The following is a 16,166-nucleotide window of genomic DNA, read 5'->3' on the forward strand; positions in this document are numbered from 1 at the left end:
TGCCGTTGTGCGTGCCTGAGGTCTGGGACTCCTCACAGGCACTGGGCGGTCTGAATAATACACAATATTCAGCGTTTCTCATTGTTGTAAAATCTTGCAGTTACCATTTTGACTTGAATAATGCTATATCCAGTGGTGAAGAAGAAGGAGGGAGCAAGGAAATGCTTGTGATTCTATTTTTGCAGGACAGGAAATTCATAGTTCAAGTTGACAGAGCATTTGATAAGACTTTAGGTCGACTAGAATGTATGCATCTGGCAAACAAAAATACATTTTTGTATTTTTACTAACTAGTACATTTACTGGGAGAAGGCAATGGCACCCCACTCCAGTACTCTTGCCTGGACAATCCCATGGACGAAGGCACCTGGTGGGCTGCAGTCCATGGGGTCGCTGAGAGTCGGACATGACTGAGCGACTTCACTTTCACTTTTCACTTTCATGCGTTAAGGAAATGGCACCCCACTCCAGTACTCTTGCCTGGAGAATCCCAGGGACGGGGGAGCCTGGTGGGCTGCCATCTATGGGGTCGCACCGAGTCTGACACGACTGAAGCAACTTAGCAGCAGCAGCAGCAGCAGTACATTTACTAATACTAAACTAGTACATTTACTGTTAACCTGCCTGTAGCACACTGCGAAGTGAGCAGAAGTTAATGGGGGGAGGAGGGGGCTTTGTGCTGCCTCTACAGACATTGTCCATCCCAACTTCACGGCACGTCTATAGTCGTTTGCAGCCCTAACTGTCTGCTGAACACAGCCTAATGGTTTCCAAATGCTTTGGTATTTCTGTGAGAACCATTCCCAGAATACAAAGTAAATGTCGTGCCTTCTGTGGCTCAGAACTAAAACGATGTCAAAGACAGACTTCGCACCCGAGGTGGGGGTGGCTTCAAGCCAGGAAAGGGGCTTCCATGTCCACAAAACCAACTCTGCGGGGGGAGGCTGGCTTCTCCGCACTGTCTGTCTCTGTCCTCAGTGGCAAGTTTTGAATAAGGCGAAGAATCATATTCAGGAACTGGAACAAACTTTGGATAATCTGCTGAAGCTGAAAGGTAAGCGATCCATACCTACCACCCCTCTGCCTCCCAGTGTAGGGCTGGTTGGTTTTTTCTGTTGAAAACAGAGAGATTGGGGTAAGCCAAGTGAACATATAGTTACTGAGAGCCTACTATGTGCCAGGCACTGCACCTGGGCCAGGGGTACGATGAGATCCATGCTCCTGTCCTCAGTGAGTTTAGGGTCTGGCAGGATGGACGAACGTCAGCGGGCTGTGTGAGCAAGAGGAGTTCCTTCCCAGATGCCTGACCTCCTCTTGAGAGGCCAGAGAAGTGGACCAGGGCTGTCCAACTCGAAAGCAAAGGGCAGAAGCTGTCTCCCTTCTTTAGCATTCAGGCTGGACATTGGGGTTTCATGAGTCAGTGGAAGCTGAATTCTCAGCGGGGTGCTCTCCATGCCTTGACTGAGAAGGGCCGGCTCAAGAAGCTCTTCCCCTGTCCCTCTCCCCCTCCCATCTAAAAAGAGAGGTGAAACTGGGCTCTTGACCCCTAACACTGAACCTGGGTGGGCTCAGCAACCACCCATGGTCCACGCAGTCCAGAAAGGCAGGAGAGACTGGACCAAGTCCCGACTTTATCATGTATGACCCTTGCCTTCAACTCCTTAATAGGATCTTTCAACCTGGAGGATGGGAATGCAAACAGCTTAGAGGAGGTCAAGAAAGAATATGCCAGCATGTACTCCAGAAACCTCAGGTAAAACCCCCAAGCACCAGGAGACCAAGGACATGCCGCTCTTCTGCCACAGTTTTGCTGCGGCTCGACAGCCCACCCTCCCCTCCAGAATGCAGAACAGAGTGAGAGGCACTGCTTATCTATTTAGAACAGCTTTGTGCTGGAGAGTTCTCATCTCTGTTTTATCCTAATCACATGTATTGGATTTTTCCTGAATATAAAAATAATCCTACTTATTAACAGAAAATGTCAAAAAGAACAGAAGTACCCGAAAAAGAACATGAAAGTACTTATCTCACCACTCAAAGAAAATCAATGTTAACCATAAAGAATATCCTCATTTTTTTTATTTTGCACATTATTTTGTAGAGAAATGAGATCACAGTATTCATATAGTACTATAGCTTAAAAAAAAAACTTACCTAATGGTTTTACTGAAGGATACATAAGAAGATCGGGGAAATCTAAATCTCTGCCTACTTTCTAGCTTCACAGGAACCTAAGAAAAGCTAAAAAGGATGTCAGAGAAGAAAGGAAAAAGTAGTACATGCGGGTTCTGCAAGGGGAAGGGGTGCTGAAAGGGGAACCTCGTTTATAACAGCGCACTCAGATAAGAGAGGCTGCCTGAGTAACGTCTCTCACATTTCTGTGATCTCACGTGGGACATTTAACGCTCACACCTTTTGACATGCACTTTGTAGCCTCCGTCTTTGCTGTGCTCTCAAAGGCTGGCCCAGGCCCCGTGCCACCTTACCCTGCGCAGCTGCTCCAAGCGCAGCCTGGACTCTGGGCACAGTGGCCGGACCCTCATCACCTCTGGTGGCGCCAGGGTGTTCCCAGCATGGTGTGAGCTCAGACCGGCCTCCAAGGAGGCGCCAGAGTATGTGTGTAAACAGTTTTACTCACTCTGAAAAGGGGACTGCACATGGCTTGTGATCAGAGTCTCCCGACAACCTGCGGAAGCCAAGTGAGGTTGTTCCCCTAGTTTGGGGAGGGGTTACTGATTTCTTATATTGTTTTCTCTGTGCTTTTCTGTATTTGTAGTTTTTTAAAACAGCGAATGTGTACTATATCCTAAAGGAAATAATCAGGAGAAAAATGATTTAATTAAATTCACATTGTAGACACTGTGAGAATACAGAAAAGTATTAAGAAGGATGTAATCACCTATAATCATAATCTGCACTGTTTGGTCATGTGGAGGGGAAAAGGCAAGTGGAGTGTGTGTGTATTGAGTATACGTGGCAGGGTATTTGTGGCCATATTTTACAAATCAGACTGGCCCCACCTAGAAATCAGCCTGGGAGATGATCTCAGTGAGGCAGACGTTAGCTATTGACTCCACCCCCCATTTATTACGGACGCCATACTCTCCCTCCTGATTTAACATGTGAACACTATCACATACTAAAATCTTATTAATACTTGTATCACCCACATGTGGATGGCTAAATTTCTTTCTGAATCATATTAATTAGGGAAGATTTTTCACTAGAATTATTATAAACCTGCAATAATTAAAACTGTGGTACCAGTAGAGGACTAGATTGATTGCATTTATGAATAAGCTTAAGTGCCTTTGTTCAGGGTCATTTGCATTTGCCTTCCTGGAAGCTTTTTTTTAACCTATTTTTTGCCCATTTTCCTGTTCGGTTGGTGGTCTTTTTCTTATTTAGTGGTAGAAGTACTTTATGTATAATGAGAAATCAGCTCTCCTAGCATATAGATTACAAACAATCATACCTTGGTTGGTTGTTTTACTATTTCAGCATTTCTGTTTTTTGTTTTGTCCATGCAAAAATGAAGTCTAATCTGTCTATCTACAATGGCACCTGATGTTATTTGAATAGTCAGAAAGACTTCTTCCACTCTGAAATTAAACAGAAAGAGAGACAGCGAGAGGCTGAGACCCCTCCTATGTTTCTTCTGGTGCACTTGCTTTTTAACTCAATCTGATGCCTTGGGGATTATTCCTATCAGTATGAAGAGATTCTGGGTACAAGTCTTGGTTTTCCAAATTGTGTCATACTGTTTCATTCTCTTAAAACTATCTTCTGAAGAGCAGAATTTAAAACTTTGAAGTCCAATTTATTGCTTTCTTTTCTAGGTGGAGCTTTTAGTTTAAACCCAAATATTTAACCATGGTTTTGGGTGCTACTGTAAATGCTACTTTTTAAAATTTCAATTTCCAGTTATTCATTGCTAGTATACAGAATACTACTGGGTTTTGTATATCAACTTTGTATTCTGAAACCTGGCTTCCTTCTTAGTTCTGGCCACATATTTTTAGGTTCTTTGGGATTTTCTGCATAGATAATCACATTGTCGGCAAAGACAGTTTTATTTCCTCCTATCCAATCTGTAAACCTTTCATTTCTTTAGTTCACCTTATGGGATGGGCTATAATTTCCAGCATAATTTTGAATAGAAGTGGTAAGAGAGGACATCTTTCTCTTGTTCCTGATCTTGGCAGATAAACAATCTTTTACTACTAAGTATGCCTGTTAGCTATAGGCTTTTTATAGATGCTCTTTATCAGGTTGAAGAAATTCTTCTATTCCTAGTTTGTGGAGAGTTTTTAAAAACCATGAATGAATGTTGAATTTTGCCAAGTGCTTTTCTGCACATATTGAAATTAATATTTTTCCTTCAGTCTGTTGATATGGTAAACTACACTGATTGATTTTCAAAGCTTGGATAACCATCTTATATTCCTAGAATAAACCTCACTTGGTCAAAATGTATTTATACATATGTAGGGTAGGGTAGGTAGGGTAAGAGGACCATGTTGCCTGCATGCTTGGGCCATCAGTCATGTCCAACTCTTTTCGACCCCATGGACTGTAGCCCACCAGGCTCCATCGTCCATGGGATTTTCCAGGCAAAAACATTGGAGCGGGTTGCCATTTCCTGCTCCAGGGGATCTTCCTGACCCAGGAATCAAACCTGTGTGTCTTGTGTCTCCTGCATTGGCAGGCGGATTCTTTGCCACTGAGCCATCGGGGAAGCCCGCTTACGCATAGATATAATATAGATAAAATATGCTAAAACTGCGTTTAAATGTTTAGTCTTGATGTTCATGAAGGAAATTAGTCTGTAAATGTCTTGTTTCTACTTCCTCCCCAGTCTGGTGTCAAATAAAATTCATCAGAAAGGCTCAGACACTTGGTGCTCCATCGAGGCAGCCGGGAAGGATGTTGAGGAGGAAGAAGAAGAGGAGGAGGAGGAGGAAGACCAGGAAGAGGAGGAAGAGGATGAGGAGGTGGAGGAGGAAGAGGAGAAAAAAGTGGAGCTCTCACACTCCTCCGTCACTGTGCTGCCAGACCTGTTGGAATTTGAAAGGTTTGAAAGGCCTGGCGCCCGTGGGGGAGGGGACAAGTGCTCCAGCGGGAGCACCCTGCAGGCCCTGAGTCACGGGCCCTCCAGATTTCCACACAGGAAGGGCTTGGGGGTGGGGTTGGCAGAGGGGCTAGAGAAATAGCCTTGAAACCACATTTGCACAGCACATGCACTGTGTTTCCTCAGACTGACTTTATCTGGGGTGACACTGTGGGGGTCTGTTGGAATTTGAGGGCTAAAGTGCCTCCCCACCCCCACAGCATTACTGGTCTTGGAGCAAGGGAAGCAGTGAATGGCTAGCCCAGATTCCACCTGCTATTCACTGCTGCTGCTGCTGCTAAGTCGCGTCAGTCGTGTCCGACTCTATGCGACCCCATAGACAGAAGCCCAACAGGCTCCTCTGTCCCTGGGATTCTCCAGGCAAGAACACTGGAGTGGGTTGCCATTTCCTTCTCCAATGCATGAAAATGAAAAGTGAAAGGGAAGTCACTCAGTCGTGTCCGACTCTTAGCGACCCCATAGACGGCAGCCCACCAGGCTCCTCCATCCATGGGGTTCTCCAGGCAAGAGTACTGGAGTGGGTTGCCATTGCCTTCTCTATGCTATTCACTGCTCCTCCGCAAACTCAAGGCTGAACACATCCATGTATGTGGGCTTGGAGGAGTTGGCCCAACAGAAAGAGGCTTACTCCACAGCTTCCAAATTTAAGCGAGCTCATACCATGTCTGCATATTCCTGGGCTCTAAATTCGAAGCCATGTTCCCCTGGTGAGAGAGTCAGCCTGCCCTGCCTCTCATCCTCTCTTCTGTCGGGCAGTGAGCTTCACAGAGGGCGCTGGGAGGACTTAGGAAGGGACCCCAAAACACAAAACTAAGTCGCGTGTGGCCCCCAAGCTGGCTCTGCACTGCTAGGGTCAGGGCTGTCAGAGACTAGTGAGGCTGAGTGCCTGGTTAACCACAGCGCGGGGCAAGGCCTGTGCTCTTCACCGCCCCCCTTCCCTACCATGGGATCCCAAGGAGCCGCTGCGGGTTGGGGGACCTTGGGCCACTGGGTTCAGGTCTGGGGGTCACTGCCCTTTCGGTTGCAGGTACCTCAGCTTTTACAAGCAGACGATGGACTTTCTGATCAGGAACAGGATCATCTCCTCCAACGAGGTGACGCTCCCCGTCGTGTCCGCGGCCATCTCCCATCTGTGGCAGACCCTCTCGGAGGAGAGGAAGACCATCCTCTTGCAGGCCTGGGAGCAGGCACAGAGTGGCCTCGTGGGGTCCTGTCCAGAGCCAGACTGTCCCGAGGGCAGCATGAAGGACAGCGGGGTTGACAGCCAGGGAGCCAGCTGCTCGCTGGTCTCCACTCCTGAGGAGGTGAGCCAACCCAAGGGTGAGATGGAGGGTGGATAGGAATGACTCCATCACCTGTGCCTGGAGATGCCCACCGAAGTTAGCAGGGTTCCCACAGCCCCCTAGAGGTGCTGTCTGGATGCTGGCGCGGTACGTTTCTGATTTTCCTGACAAATCTGCACAACCACAGAACATTTATTTTTCTCCTGTTACCTTCCTGGCCTTTCCATGGGGATTACAGAAGAGACGGCTTAGAAGGCTGTATCCACTCAGATTTTTTCAGCTTCAAGTACTCGCTCATTAAAACAAGAGGTGATGTACTCTGCCCACCCGGGAGGGCCTGCGCGGCAGGAGGACTTCCGCTACCCAGCCATGTGGCCGTAGATTCGGTTCTTTCCTTCTCCCTGCTCTGCCTCCTCTCAGGGCTGGCATCTCACCTTTCCCGCCCTCCCCATTTATCCCACAGGGTATAATTATGGAATGGCGGCCGGTAGCAATCAAGTTATTATTCCTCCTCCTCTGCATCAGTTTAGTTCAGTTCAGTCGCTCAGCTGTGTCCAGTTCTTTGCAGCCCTATGGACTGCAGCATGCCAGGCCTCCCTGTCCATCACCAACTTCTGGAGTTTACTCAAACTCATGCCCATTGGGTTGGTGATGCCATCCGACCATTTCATCCTCTGTCATCCCCTTCTCCTCCTGCCTTCAATCTTTCCCAGCATCAGGATCTTTTCCAAGGAGTCAGTTCTTCACATCAGGTGGCCAAAGTATTGGAGTTTAAGCTTCAGCATCAGTCCTTCCAATGAATATTCACGACTGATTTCCATTAGGATGGACTGGTTGGATCTCCTTACTGTCCAAGGGACACTCAGGCGTCTTCTCCAACACCACAGTTCAAAAGCATCAATTCTTCGGTGCTCAGGTTTCTTTATAGTCCAATTCTCACATCCATACATCCTTTCCTTCAGGCAAGAGAAAAGACTACCTCTGGCTCTTTCTTAAGCATCAAGGAGGAACATCTCCAGAAATTTCCACCCTCCCTCTCCTGCCCTCTCATTGGTCAGAATTGGCTAGATTGCCAGGTTCCTGAGCCAATGAATAACCGAAATAGAATTCCAGTGGGTCAGTTCCCGCCCACCCCACAGAGTATTAATAGAGCGGAGGTACCCACGCCTTTACTGTAAATGCTCAGAGTTCAAGCTGTTAACCCCGGCCATGGTGGCCATGGTCAGCCAAGCGGAGCGCTGGTGGGCGTTAGCGGTCGGTGAGCGCTGAGATCAAAGTGGGCTCCTCCGCTGCTCTTTCAGAATTAGGAGAGCCGCGGAAGTCTGCTGCTCCCACTTGGGGCCGCAACTCTCCTCCCTGCTCTAGCGGGGCGGGCTGCTCTTTGCTTCTCTGCTCCTAATCTAGTGCTTTGCAGGACATTCAGCTTGCATGGCACCACCCCCCTGCTTTGCCCTGACTTTTCAAACGTTCCTCAGCGGGTGGTTTCTTTAAGGAGATGTCCGGTGTCTCTCTGGGGAGTCTTCGAGCCAGCGAACCTCCAGATGCCTCTGATGCTGGGGGAACAGCCCTTGTTGCTCACTCAGTCGTTATCTGACTCTTTGTGACCCCATGGACTGCATATGCCAGGCTTCCCTGTTCTTCACTATCTCCTGGAGTGTGCTCAAACTCATGTCCATTAAGTTGGTGACGCCATCCAACCATCTCATCCTTTGTTGTCCCCTTCTCCTGCCTTCTATCCTTCCTTAGCATCAGGGTCTTTTTCCAGTGAGTTGGCTCTTTGTATCAGGTCACCAAAGCATTGGAGCTTCAACTTCATCAGTCCTTCCAATGAATATTCAGGGTTGATTTCCTTTAAAACAGACTGGTTTAATCTCCTAGGTGTCCAAAGGACTCTCAAGAGTCTTCTCCAGCACCACAGTTAGAAAGCATCAGTTCTTCAGCAGTCTTTTTTATTGTCCAGCTCACACATCCCTACGGGAAAAACCATAGCTTTGACTGGACGGACCTTTGTTGGCAAAGTAATGTCTCTGCTGTCTAGGTTTGTCATAGGTTTTCTTCCAAGGAGCAAGTGTCTTTTAATTTCATGGTTGCAGTCACCCTCTGCAGTGATTTTCAGTTCAGTTCAGTTCAGTCACTCAGTCATGTCCGACTCTTTGCGACCCCGTGAGCTGCAGCACGCCAGGCCTCCCTATCCATCACCAACTCCCGGAGTTCACTCAGACTCACGTCCATCGAGTTGGTGATGCCATCCAGCCATCTCATCCTCTGTCATCCCCTTTTCCTCCTGCCCCCAATCCCTCCCAGCACCAAAGTCTTTTCCAATGAGTCAACTCTTTGCATGAGGTGGCCAAAGTACTGGAGCTTTGGAACCCCCCAAATAAAGTCTCTCACTGTGTCCATTGTTTCCCCAGCTATTTACCATGAAGTGATGGGACCAGATGCCATAATCTTCATTTTTTGAAAGTTGAGTTTTAAACCAGCTTTTTCACTCTCCTCTTACTCCTTCATCAAGAAGCTCTTTAATTCCTCTTTCCTTTCTGCCATAAGGGTGGTGTCATCTGCATATCTGAAGTTATTGATATTTCTCCCAGAAATCTTGATTCCAGCTTGTGCTTCATCCAGCCCGGCATTTCCCATGTACTCTGCATATAAGTTAAATAAGCAGGGTGACAGTATGCAGCCTTGATGTACTCCTTTCCCAATTTGGAACCACTCCCTTGTTCCATGTCCAGTTCCGACTGTTGCTTCTTGACCTGCATACAGGTTTCTCAGGAGGCAGGTAAGGTGGTCTGGTATTCCCATCTCTAAGAATTTTCCACAGTTTGTTGTGATCTACAAAGGCTTTACCTTTGAAGTAGTCAATGAAGCAGAGGCTTTTCTGGAATTCTTTAGCTTTTTCTATGCTCCAGTGGACAGCCCTGGATGCCCCATTCTCTGGGGGGGCTTCCTAGACACCAGGACCTGGGCATGGAAAACTACTGTCACCTCACCCAGTCCTTCCAGTTCACAGGCAAGGCCCAGCATGTGGGAGGACCTATCCAGGATGCCTAGCTCCAGCTCTAAGGATTGCATCTTTCATCACAGATTTTTTTTTTCAAATCTCTGCCCTTTGGTCTCTAGTTTATTGTTGACGCTCCAGGCTTCTCAAGTGGAGTTTAGTTAAAAGGCAGGCGCTTGGCTATTACTCTAGACCCACTGAATCCGAGTCTTTGAGGGGATGGCTCAGAATCTGTTTTTAACAGCACCCCAAGTGACTGGTGTGACTGCAAGGGACTCCCAAGGTGGAGTGAGGTTGGGGCAGGGAGGTGGGAGGAAGCGGGTTGGCTGTGGCATATCCACCCTGGGAGTGGGCTCTCTGCAACCTAACCCCCCAGCCCCCTCAACCTCTGTTCCCCTAGCATGAAACTGCTAGATTGTGGATCCTGGGCTCAGACTATCCCTTGGGCGGTGTAGATGAGCCCTTTCCCATGTAAACAGAGGCTCACCTCTGGCTGTTGTCTCTCCCGCCTAAGCCCCCACCCTCTTTAGAAAGAGGAGACTGTGGTCCCCAGTGCTTCCCCATCTCTCAGCCACTCTCTGGGGTTGGCAGTTTTTTCTGGGTGGTCAAGAACTTAATATTCATCCCCTGTAAAGGTCACCAAGCAGAGACCCTGGGTTTGGGCCTCAGCTTTAACATGCATCCCTTTGGGGACAGGGGGTAGGGAGACTTTCTATCCCTTCGCAACCCAGAGCAAACATCAGAGTGTGGCAGATTTCTGACACGTGAAGTTTTGTGGTTTCTTTCAGATCCTTTTTGAAGATGCCTTCGATGTGGCAAATTTCCTGGACAAAACTGAAGCTCCAGGCACATCCAGCCTCAGGTGAGGAGGGGTATGAGACTGTGTGTGTGTGTCCCTGTTGGGGTGTTTAGGACCCTCTCCCTTGCAGCCTCTCAGAGGGGAGCATAATTCAGTGGAAGTTCTTGGAAATCCACTTTTTCCTGTGATTCAGAAAAGGCTGGCTCTAGGATTGTGCCATTGCCCTGGGGAGGATCTTCTCTGGGGCTTCTTCAGCAGAGACAGTTCTTCCGCTGTGATCCAGGGCTGAGATACATCAGCCAGAGTTGTCAACTATAGGTGGTCTGAACTGTCTCCTGGGGTGAGCTGGCTGTGGGTGGGTTACAGCAGTCAGTCTGGTTTGAGAGATGGACACAGAGAGTCTGGGCCAACATGGAAACTGGCCCCATCCCTGAGCCTTGGGGTGAGTGACAGAGTCTCTGAGCTGCACAAGGGGAGAAGCTGTTTTCACAGTGCTGATGGGAAGGATATAGAAGGAGGGATGACCCCCTGAAGTCAGAAGAGCATCTGGGGAGATTTTAAAACAAGAAGCAGCTTGTTTTTTTTAAACACACACACACACACACACAGTTGTGTTTTCTCAGAAAGAGAGAGTTTAGGATGAAAATTTCCTTGCTACTTTGAAAAGCTGTGGTCTTACAGCCTACAGACACAGCCCCCTTAGATACCTGGTTAAAAAGAAGCATCCAGTGGTTAAGACTCCACACTCTCAAAGCAGGGGGCCCGGGATTGATCCCTGGTCAGGGAACTAGATCCTGCGTGCTGCTAGTAAGACCCACACAGCCAAATAAATAACATTTTTTTTTTTAAGAAGCAAGAACATGTAGCTTTCTGCCTTGGGAATGAGGTGACATTCATGTTCTCATGATCCCAAAGAACATCTCCATTCTTTCTGAGGCCTGTGGCTCCAGCCCAGAGCCCTGGCGGCCTGCAGGCAGATGAGACGTCAGCATTTGAAACTCAGCTGCTAACCCCCTCCCCAACCCCCAGCCCAGCCAGAGTTGCCCAAAATCTCAAAGCGATTTTCTGTGGTGACTCTTCCCAGCTGTGTAGTTTGATTTTGCTGAAACGGCTGGAGACAGACACTGCTACCTCTTTGCTGGGCTTGGGCTGTGAACACAATTTGGTTGAAAACTGGCCAAAGTTTACTTGGCAAATAATTTTGTTAACTCCTCACCCTGCTGGTGGAACAGAAAACAACCAATTGGGGGAAAAAAAAATTTTTTTTTTTTTCTTTCTTTCCCTAGAAAGGCAGAGGGTTGCTGCCAGGGTTCCCAAGCTGACTGTGAGGCCTCATTCCAGCAGGAAGTGAGGTCAAAGCACCACCAGCTGTCCAGGCCTGATTCACAGTCCTTGGTAGGCTTCTCCCCTTGTCCCAGGAAACAGCAGGAAAAGAATCTTCAGGGCAGCCTTCCGTCTGTGCCAGGGCTGGCGTTTCACGTTAGACCTCCTGAGCAGAGGCATGTCAAGGGACTGAACTTGATCGTGCCCTGTGCTTCCTGAGTCTGAGCAGCCACGGGTGGAAGCAGAGCCTGACTTTGGGCGGAGAGGAAATCTTGCTCCTTGTTCCCCAGGCCACAGCTCAGAACACTGAACTAGGACCCATGGACCAGCCTCCCTGTAGTCTTGCTTCCCCAGCAGCTTCCAGACATGATGCTGGAACTGGGGCTGTGCAAACCTTCCACAGAAGGCGCTGGGCCACTGGAGGGTTCAACTGCATGCTTCAAAGTGTTTGGTTCTCATTGTAATCCAGATATTTTTAGAGGGTGCAAGCAGAGATGGAGATTGAGGGCAGGATGAGAAGCGGGCAACAGAGGATGAGATGGCGGATGGCATCACCAAATGAATGGACATGTATTTGAGCAAACTCCGTGAGATGGTGAATGACAGGGAAGCCTGGCATGCTGCAGTCCATGGGGTCGCAAAGAGTCAGACATGACTTAGTGCCTGAACAGCAACAACAAAGTAGAGGTAAAAAGTTAGGATTCTAACTGCTGTTTCTTCCTTTCTGCCCTTAGTTCCGTGCTGGCTGTCTGCAACTCAAAAAATCCCGAGGATAAGTTTCAGCTCTACATGCAGATCATTGATTTTTTCAGAGGCCTTTGCTGTGTTAACACTCAGGTCAAACAGGTAGGATGGAGCAGGGTGCAGTCAGGCCTTGGCTCGTCTCCCCTCAGATGGTGGGCTCTGGAGGGGAGCACTGACTGCAGCCCCCCCCAGTTCACACCACGGGGGGACGTTCTTCCATGGATAGTTGACTTTAGTCTAATGCATCTTGTGGAAGGGGGATGTCCAGGGAAGCAGGGAAGAGGCAGAGGGATGCTCTTCAGGGCACATCCGAGCCTGGGAGCCTTGAGGCAGGGACCAGACCTCAGAGGCCTGGCCCTTGGCAGGCATTCCTACATGTGTGATTCCTTGATGCCTTTCTGAGAGGCTGAACTAGTTCATCATTTTCTGAGACCCTGGGGTAATATTTGCTGTCAGCTTTTGAAGGATATTAATTTCTGCTTCCAAAAAGCTGACTGTGCAGCCCACAGTGACATGCATTGTGGGGGTCTTGGTTAGAAGGTCCATTCCTGGAAGTTTCCATGGAGGGAGGGGGTTATTCATGAGCTGCCAAGGAGACAGCCCCTTTCAGATGCAGAGCCATGGATTTTCCCACTGATTTAGCAAAAATATAGCTGTTTATTTTAAAAGGTACGTGATAGTGATGAAAATGTCCCAAAAATAATCAGGGCAGCTTTTCAGTGTGGCCCTTTTCCTGCTCACCCTTCACTTCCCTCTGCTGAGACCACTTGGAGCCAAGGCCGTTTCCTGCAGTTTGCTCTCTGCACCCCCCAACGATCCTTGGCCACCAGCCCTGACCACTGAGTCCCTTTCTCTGGACACAGTGAAGTCAGGTCACTTTACCAAGGCTTTGAGAGCAGATGGATAGGACAGTCTTTGTTTTCCCCACTTCATTTCTCTACACATAGCAGGAAAGAAAGAACTGGCAGGACTGGAGCTCATGTAAAGCAGAGGCGCTCAGACTTGACTCACCTTGGGAGTTCATTGGAATGCAGATTCCTGACATCCCCACACTCAGGATTTCCATTCAGTGTTGTGAGATGTGGCCCCAGGAATCTGTGTCTTGAACAAGCTGCCCAAGTGTCCTCATGCAGGAGGCCTCAGGCCTTGGTACAGGGTGTGTAAAGAGGGCAACTGCATTCTCTTCCTCATTCATCCCAGTACCTGTGTTGGTTTCCTAGGACTGATGTAACAAATTACCACAAACTCAGGGGCTTAAAACAACAAAAATTTATTCTCCCAGAAGGCCCAGTTGTGGTGTTGACCCGCCATGCTCCCTCTGAAAGCTCTAGGGGAGAACTGTTCCTGCCTTTTCCTCGCTCCCGGTGGCTCCCAGCAACGCCGGAGGTCCCTGCACTGGTAGCTGCATCGCTGCCTCCATCTTCTGTGCATCTCTGTGTCCCTCTCATCTTGTAAGGACACCTACCATTTGGATCGAGGGCACACCCCAAATCCAGGATGACTTCAGCTTTCAGCCTTAGTTAATCACATCTGCACAGACTCTAGTTTCAAATAGGCTCCAGGTAGACATGAACTGGGGGGAATGCTACTCAACACACTTCAGCACCCAGTCCCAGCAGACACCTCTTGCAGCCTAGCAGTTTCACAGATCTGCAGCTGAAGAGTCCCTCATTATCATTTTCAGAGGCTTTAGAGATGGTTGGATGGCATCACCGACTCAATGGACATGAGTTTGGGTAAACTCCGGGAGCTGGTGATGGACAGAGAAGCCTGGCATGCTGCAGTTCATGGGGTCGCAAAGAGTTGGATGTGACTGAGCAACTGACCTGAACTGACTGAAGGAAGCAGAACATTTGGAATCACATTCAGGCACTCTGTGACAGACTCCAGTGTGTGGCTCCCTCCCCAGATGTTTGGCCTCGGGGCATCCTCCACATTCCAGCTCCCCCTTTTCTCAACCTTTGCCACCATCCTCACCCTAAACGAGGGGTCCGGGTGATTTTCCTTTGACCAGTTCTTCCCCTTCTTGGATGCTCTGGCTCTGATGTGCCCCACCCTATCAGGAGGGCACGGCAGATGAGGACCATTCTCTGGAGCTTCATTCTCAGAATCACCCCCAATCTGGTCCCACGTCCATGAGATGGTTGGCTGGATTAGGGGTGCTTCCCAAGGCCCAAGGGAATCAACCCTTAACGAACAGCGCGAACAAACTACAGGGGTGATTTTCTGCTGGGGTGGGGATATGCAGGAAGAACACAAACCCAGGAATGTACTTTTAGGGGAAGAGGTAATGAGGAATCAGTTTAGCTGGTGTCATCATTAAGGGAATGAATGAGAAACACTTGCTAAATTAACATAATGCTGTTTCTTTTCAAAATGATCCCCAAATAGCTAACCCATGTGGTTTAAAGTTTAAATGTTACCAAAAGATGTACAAAGAAAAGGGAGTCTCACCTACTGGTGTTCCTTGTTCCTATTGCATTCCCTCCCCCAAAGGCAATTATCATGACCAGTTTCTTATACAGTCATCCAGAAATATTCTCCAGCTACTTATATAATCTATCAAACACAAATGGTATACCCAGGTGGTTCTAGTGGTAAAGAATCTGCCTGCAATGCAGGAGACCCAGGTTTGATCCCTGGGTTGGGAAGATCTCCTGGAGAAGGAAACAGCAACCCAGTCCAATATTCTTGCCTGGAAAAATCCCAGAGAAGTGCTACAGTCCATGGGATCGCAAAGAGTCAGACTCAAATGAGCACACATACGTCAAACGCAAATGGCAGCCCACCATACACACTGCTCTGGACCTCACTCTTTTAAAATAATGTATCTCACAGAGAAGGATCCCATTCCTTTTATTGGAAGCAGCTGCAGAGTATTCCATAGGTGGGTGCATCGTGGTATAATTCATCATCCTCTGTTGAGGGCATTTGGATAAAGCTTTAAGATTGCCCCTGTCTCGCTCATGGGTTCTTAGAAATCCCCAGGAGAGGAGAGAAGCCAGTTCTACTGTATCCAGGAGAAGCCCTTCTGGCTTCTGGAGTCCAGTGAAATGGAAATGGACTCCCTGCCCTTCATTGCTCTTAACTTCCTAGCTGAAAGCTGGAGGAGAAGATACCGCTGAAGAGATGTGGGGGAGAAGCAGAGGGAGGAGGCATGCCTGAGATGATGGGCTCATCTCCCCCGCCTGAGGCCTGGAGCCTTCAAATAAAACTTGAATCCTCTTCTACCGGTGTTTTGCAGGAACCGGACCTTCCCGTCGACGATGAGATGATAATGTTGAGGTGCACGGAGACATTTGACGATGAAGATCTGTGATGCAGGAGGGGATGGAGGAGGCTGGTGGTCTCTGGCTTTGAGTTCTGGCAGCCCAAGTTGCCCCTGCCTTGGCATTTTGGAGTGGGCTGCCCCAAAAGCATTTTGATGGTTGTAGTTTCTGGTTGTTATAAAGTACTTAAGAATAATGTGGTTGTGTGTCAGTCTTTCGGGGTTGTTTTGAATGAGGTGCTGGCCTGCTGCAGGGCACACACATGCTCCCTCTGTGCTCCTCTTCAGAGGGTACCAGATGCACCTGAGGACCAGGCCGTGAGTCTTTCAAGAACAGGACGGCCAGGATCTGTCCCATGACACTGGGTACTTGCAGGGTACCACAATGCCTGGTTCAGGGCATTGTGTTGATGGGTTCTAGTGAGCTCTGGCATCCACCCCACATCCTGCAAGCTCTAAAAGCCCAGGAGCAATGCTGACCTCAATCTTGTGCTCCAGGACACCAAGGCAGAACACCTATATCTGCTTCTTCTGACAGTAAAGACTCCTGAATGGAGTCCATGCCAGGGCCCACAGTGCTCGGAATGCTTTTTGGTGAGGCTGCTGGGCAGAATGCATCA

At 48.7% G+C, this 16,166-nt stretch overlaps 1 protein-coding gene across 1 annotated transcript; it reads left to right on the forward strand.

Moving 5' to 3' along the window:
• The first annotated feature begins 852 nt into the window (after positions 1–852).
• On the forward strand, positions 853–15,916 carry STRA8 (stimulated by retinoic acid 8). Its single transcript, XM_040259894.1, has 7 exons — positions 853–1,054; positions 1,669–1,753; positions 4,859–5,074; positions 6,159–6,435; positions 10,201–10,274; positions 12,269–12,380; positions 15,523–15,916. The coding sequence occupies exons 1-7, from the start codon at positions 853–855 to the stop codon at positions 15,595–15,597; spliced, it is 1,041 nt and encodes a 346-aa protein (XP_040115828.1). The 3' UTR covers positions 15,598–15,916.
• Positions 15,917–16,166: the final 250 nt, after the last annotated feature.

Source organism: Oryx dammah, unplaced genomic scaffold (genome assembly GCF_014754425.2).
Source record: "Oryx dammah isolate SB20612 unplaced genomic scaffold, SCBI_Odam_1.1 HiC_scaffold_18, whole genome shotgun sequence".
In the NCBI taxonomy this organism is placed as follows: domain Eukaryota; kingdom Metazoa; phylum Chordata; class Mammalia; order Artiodactyla; family Bovidae; genus Oryx; species Oryx dammah.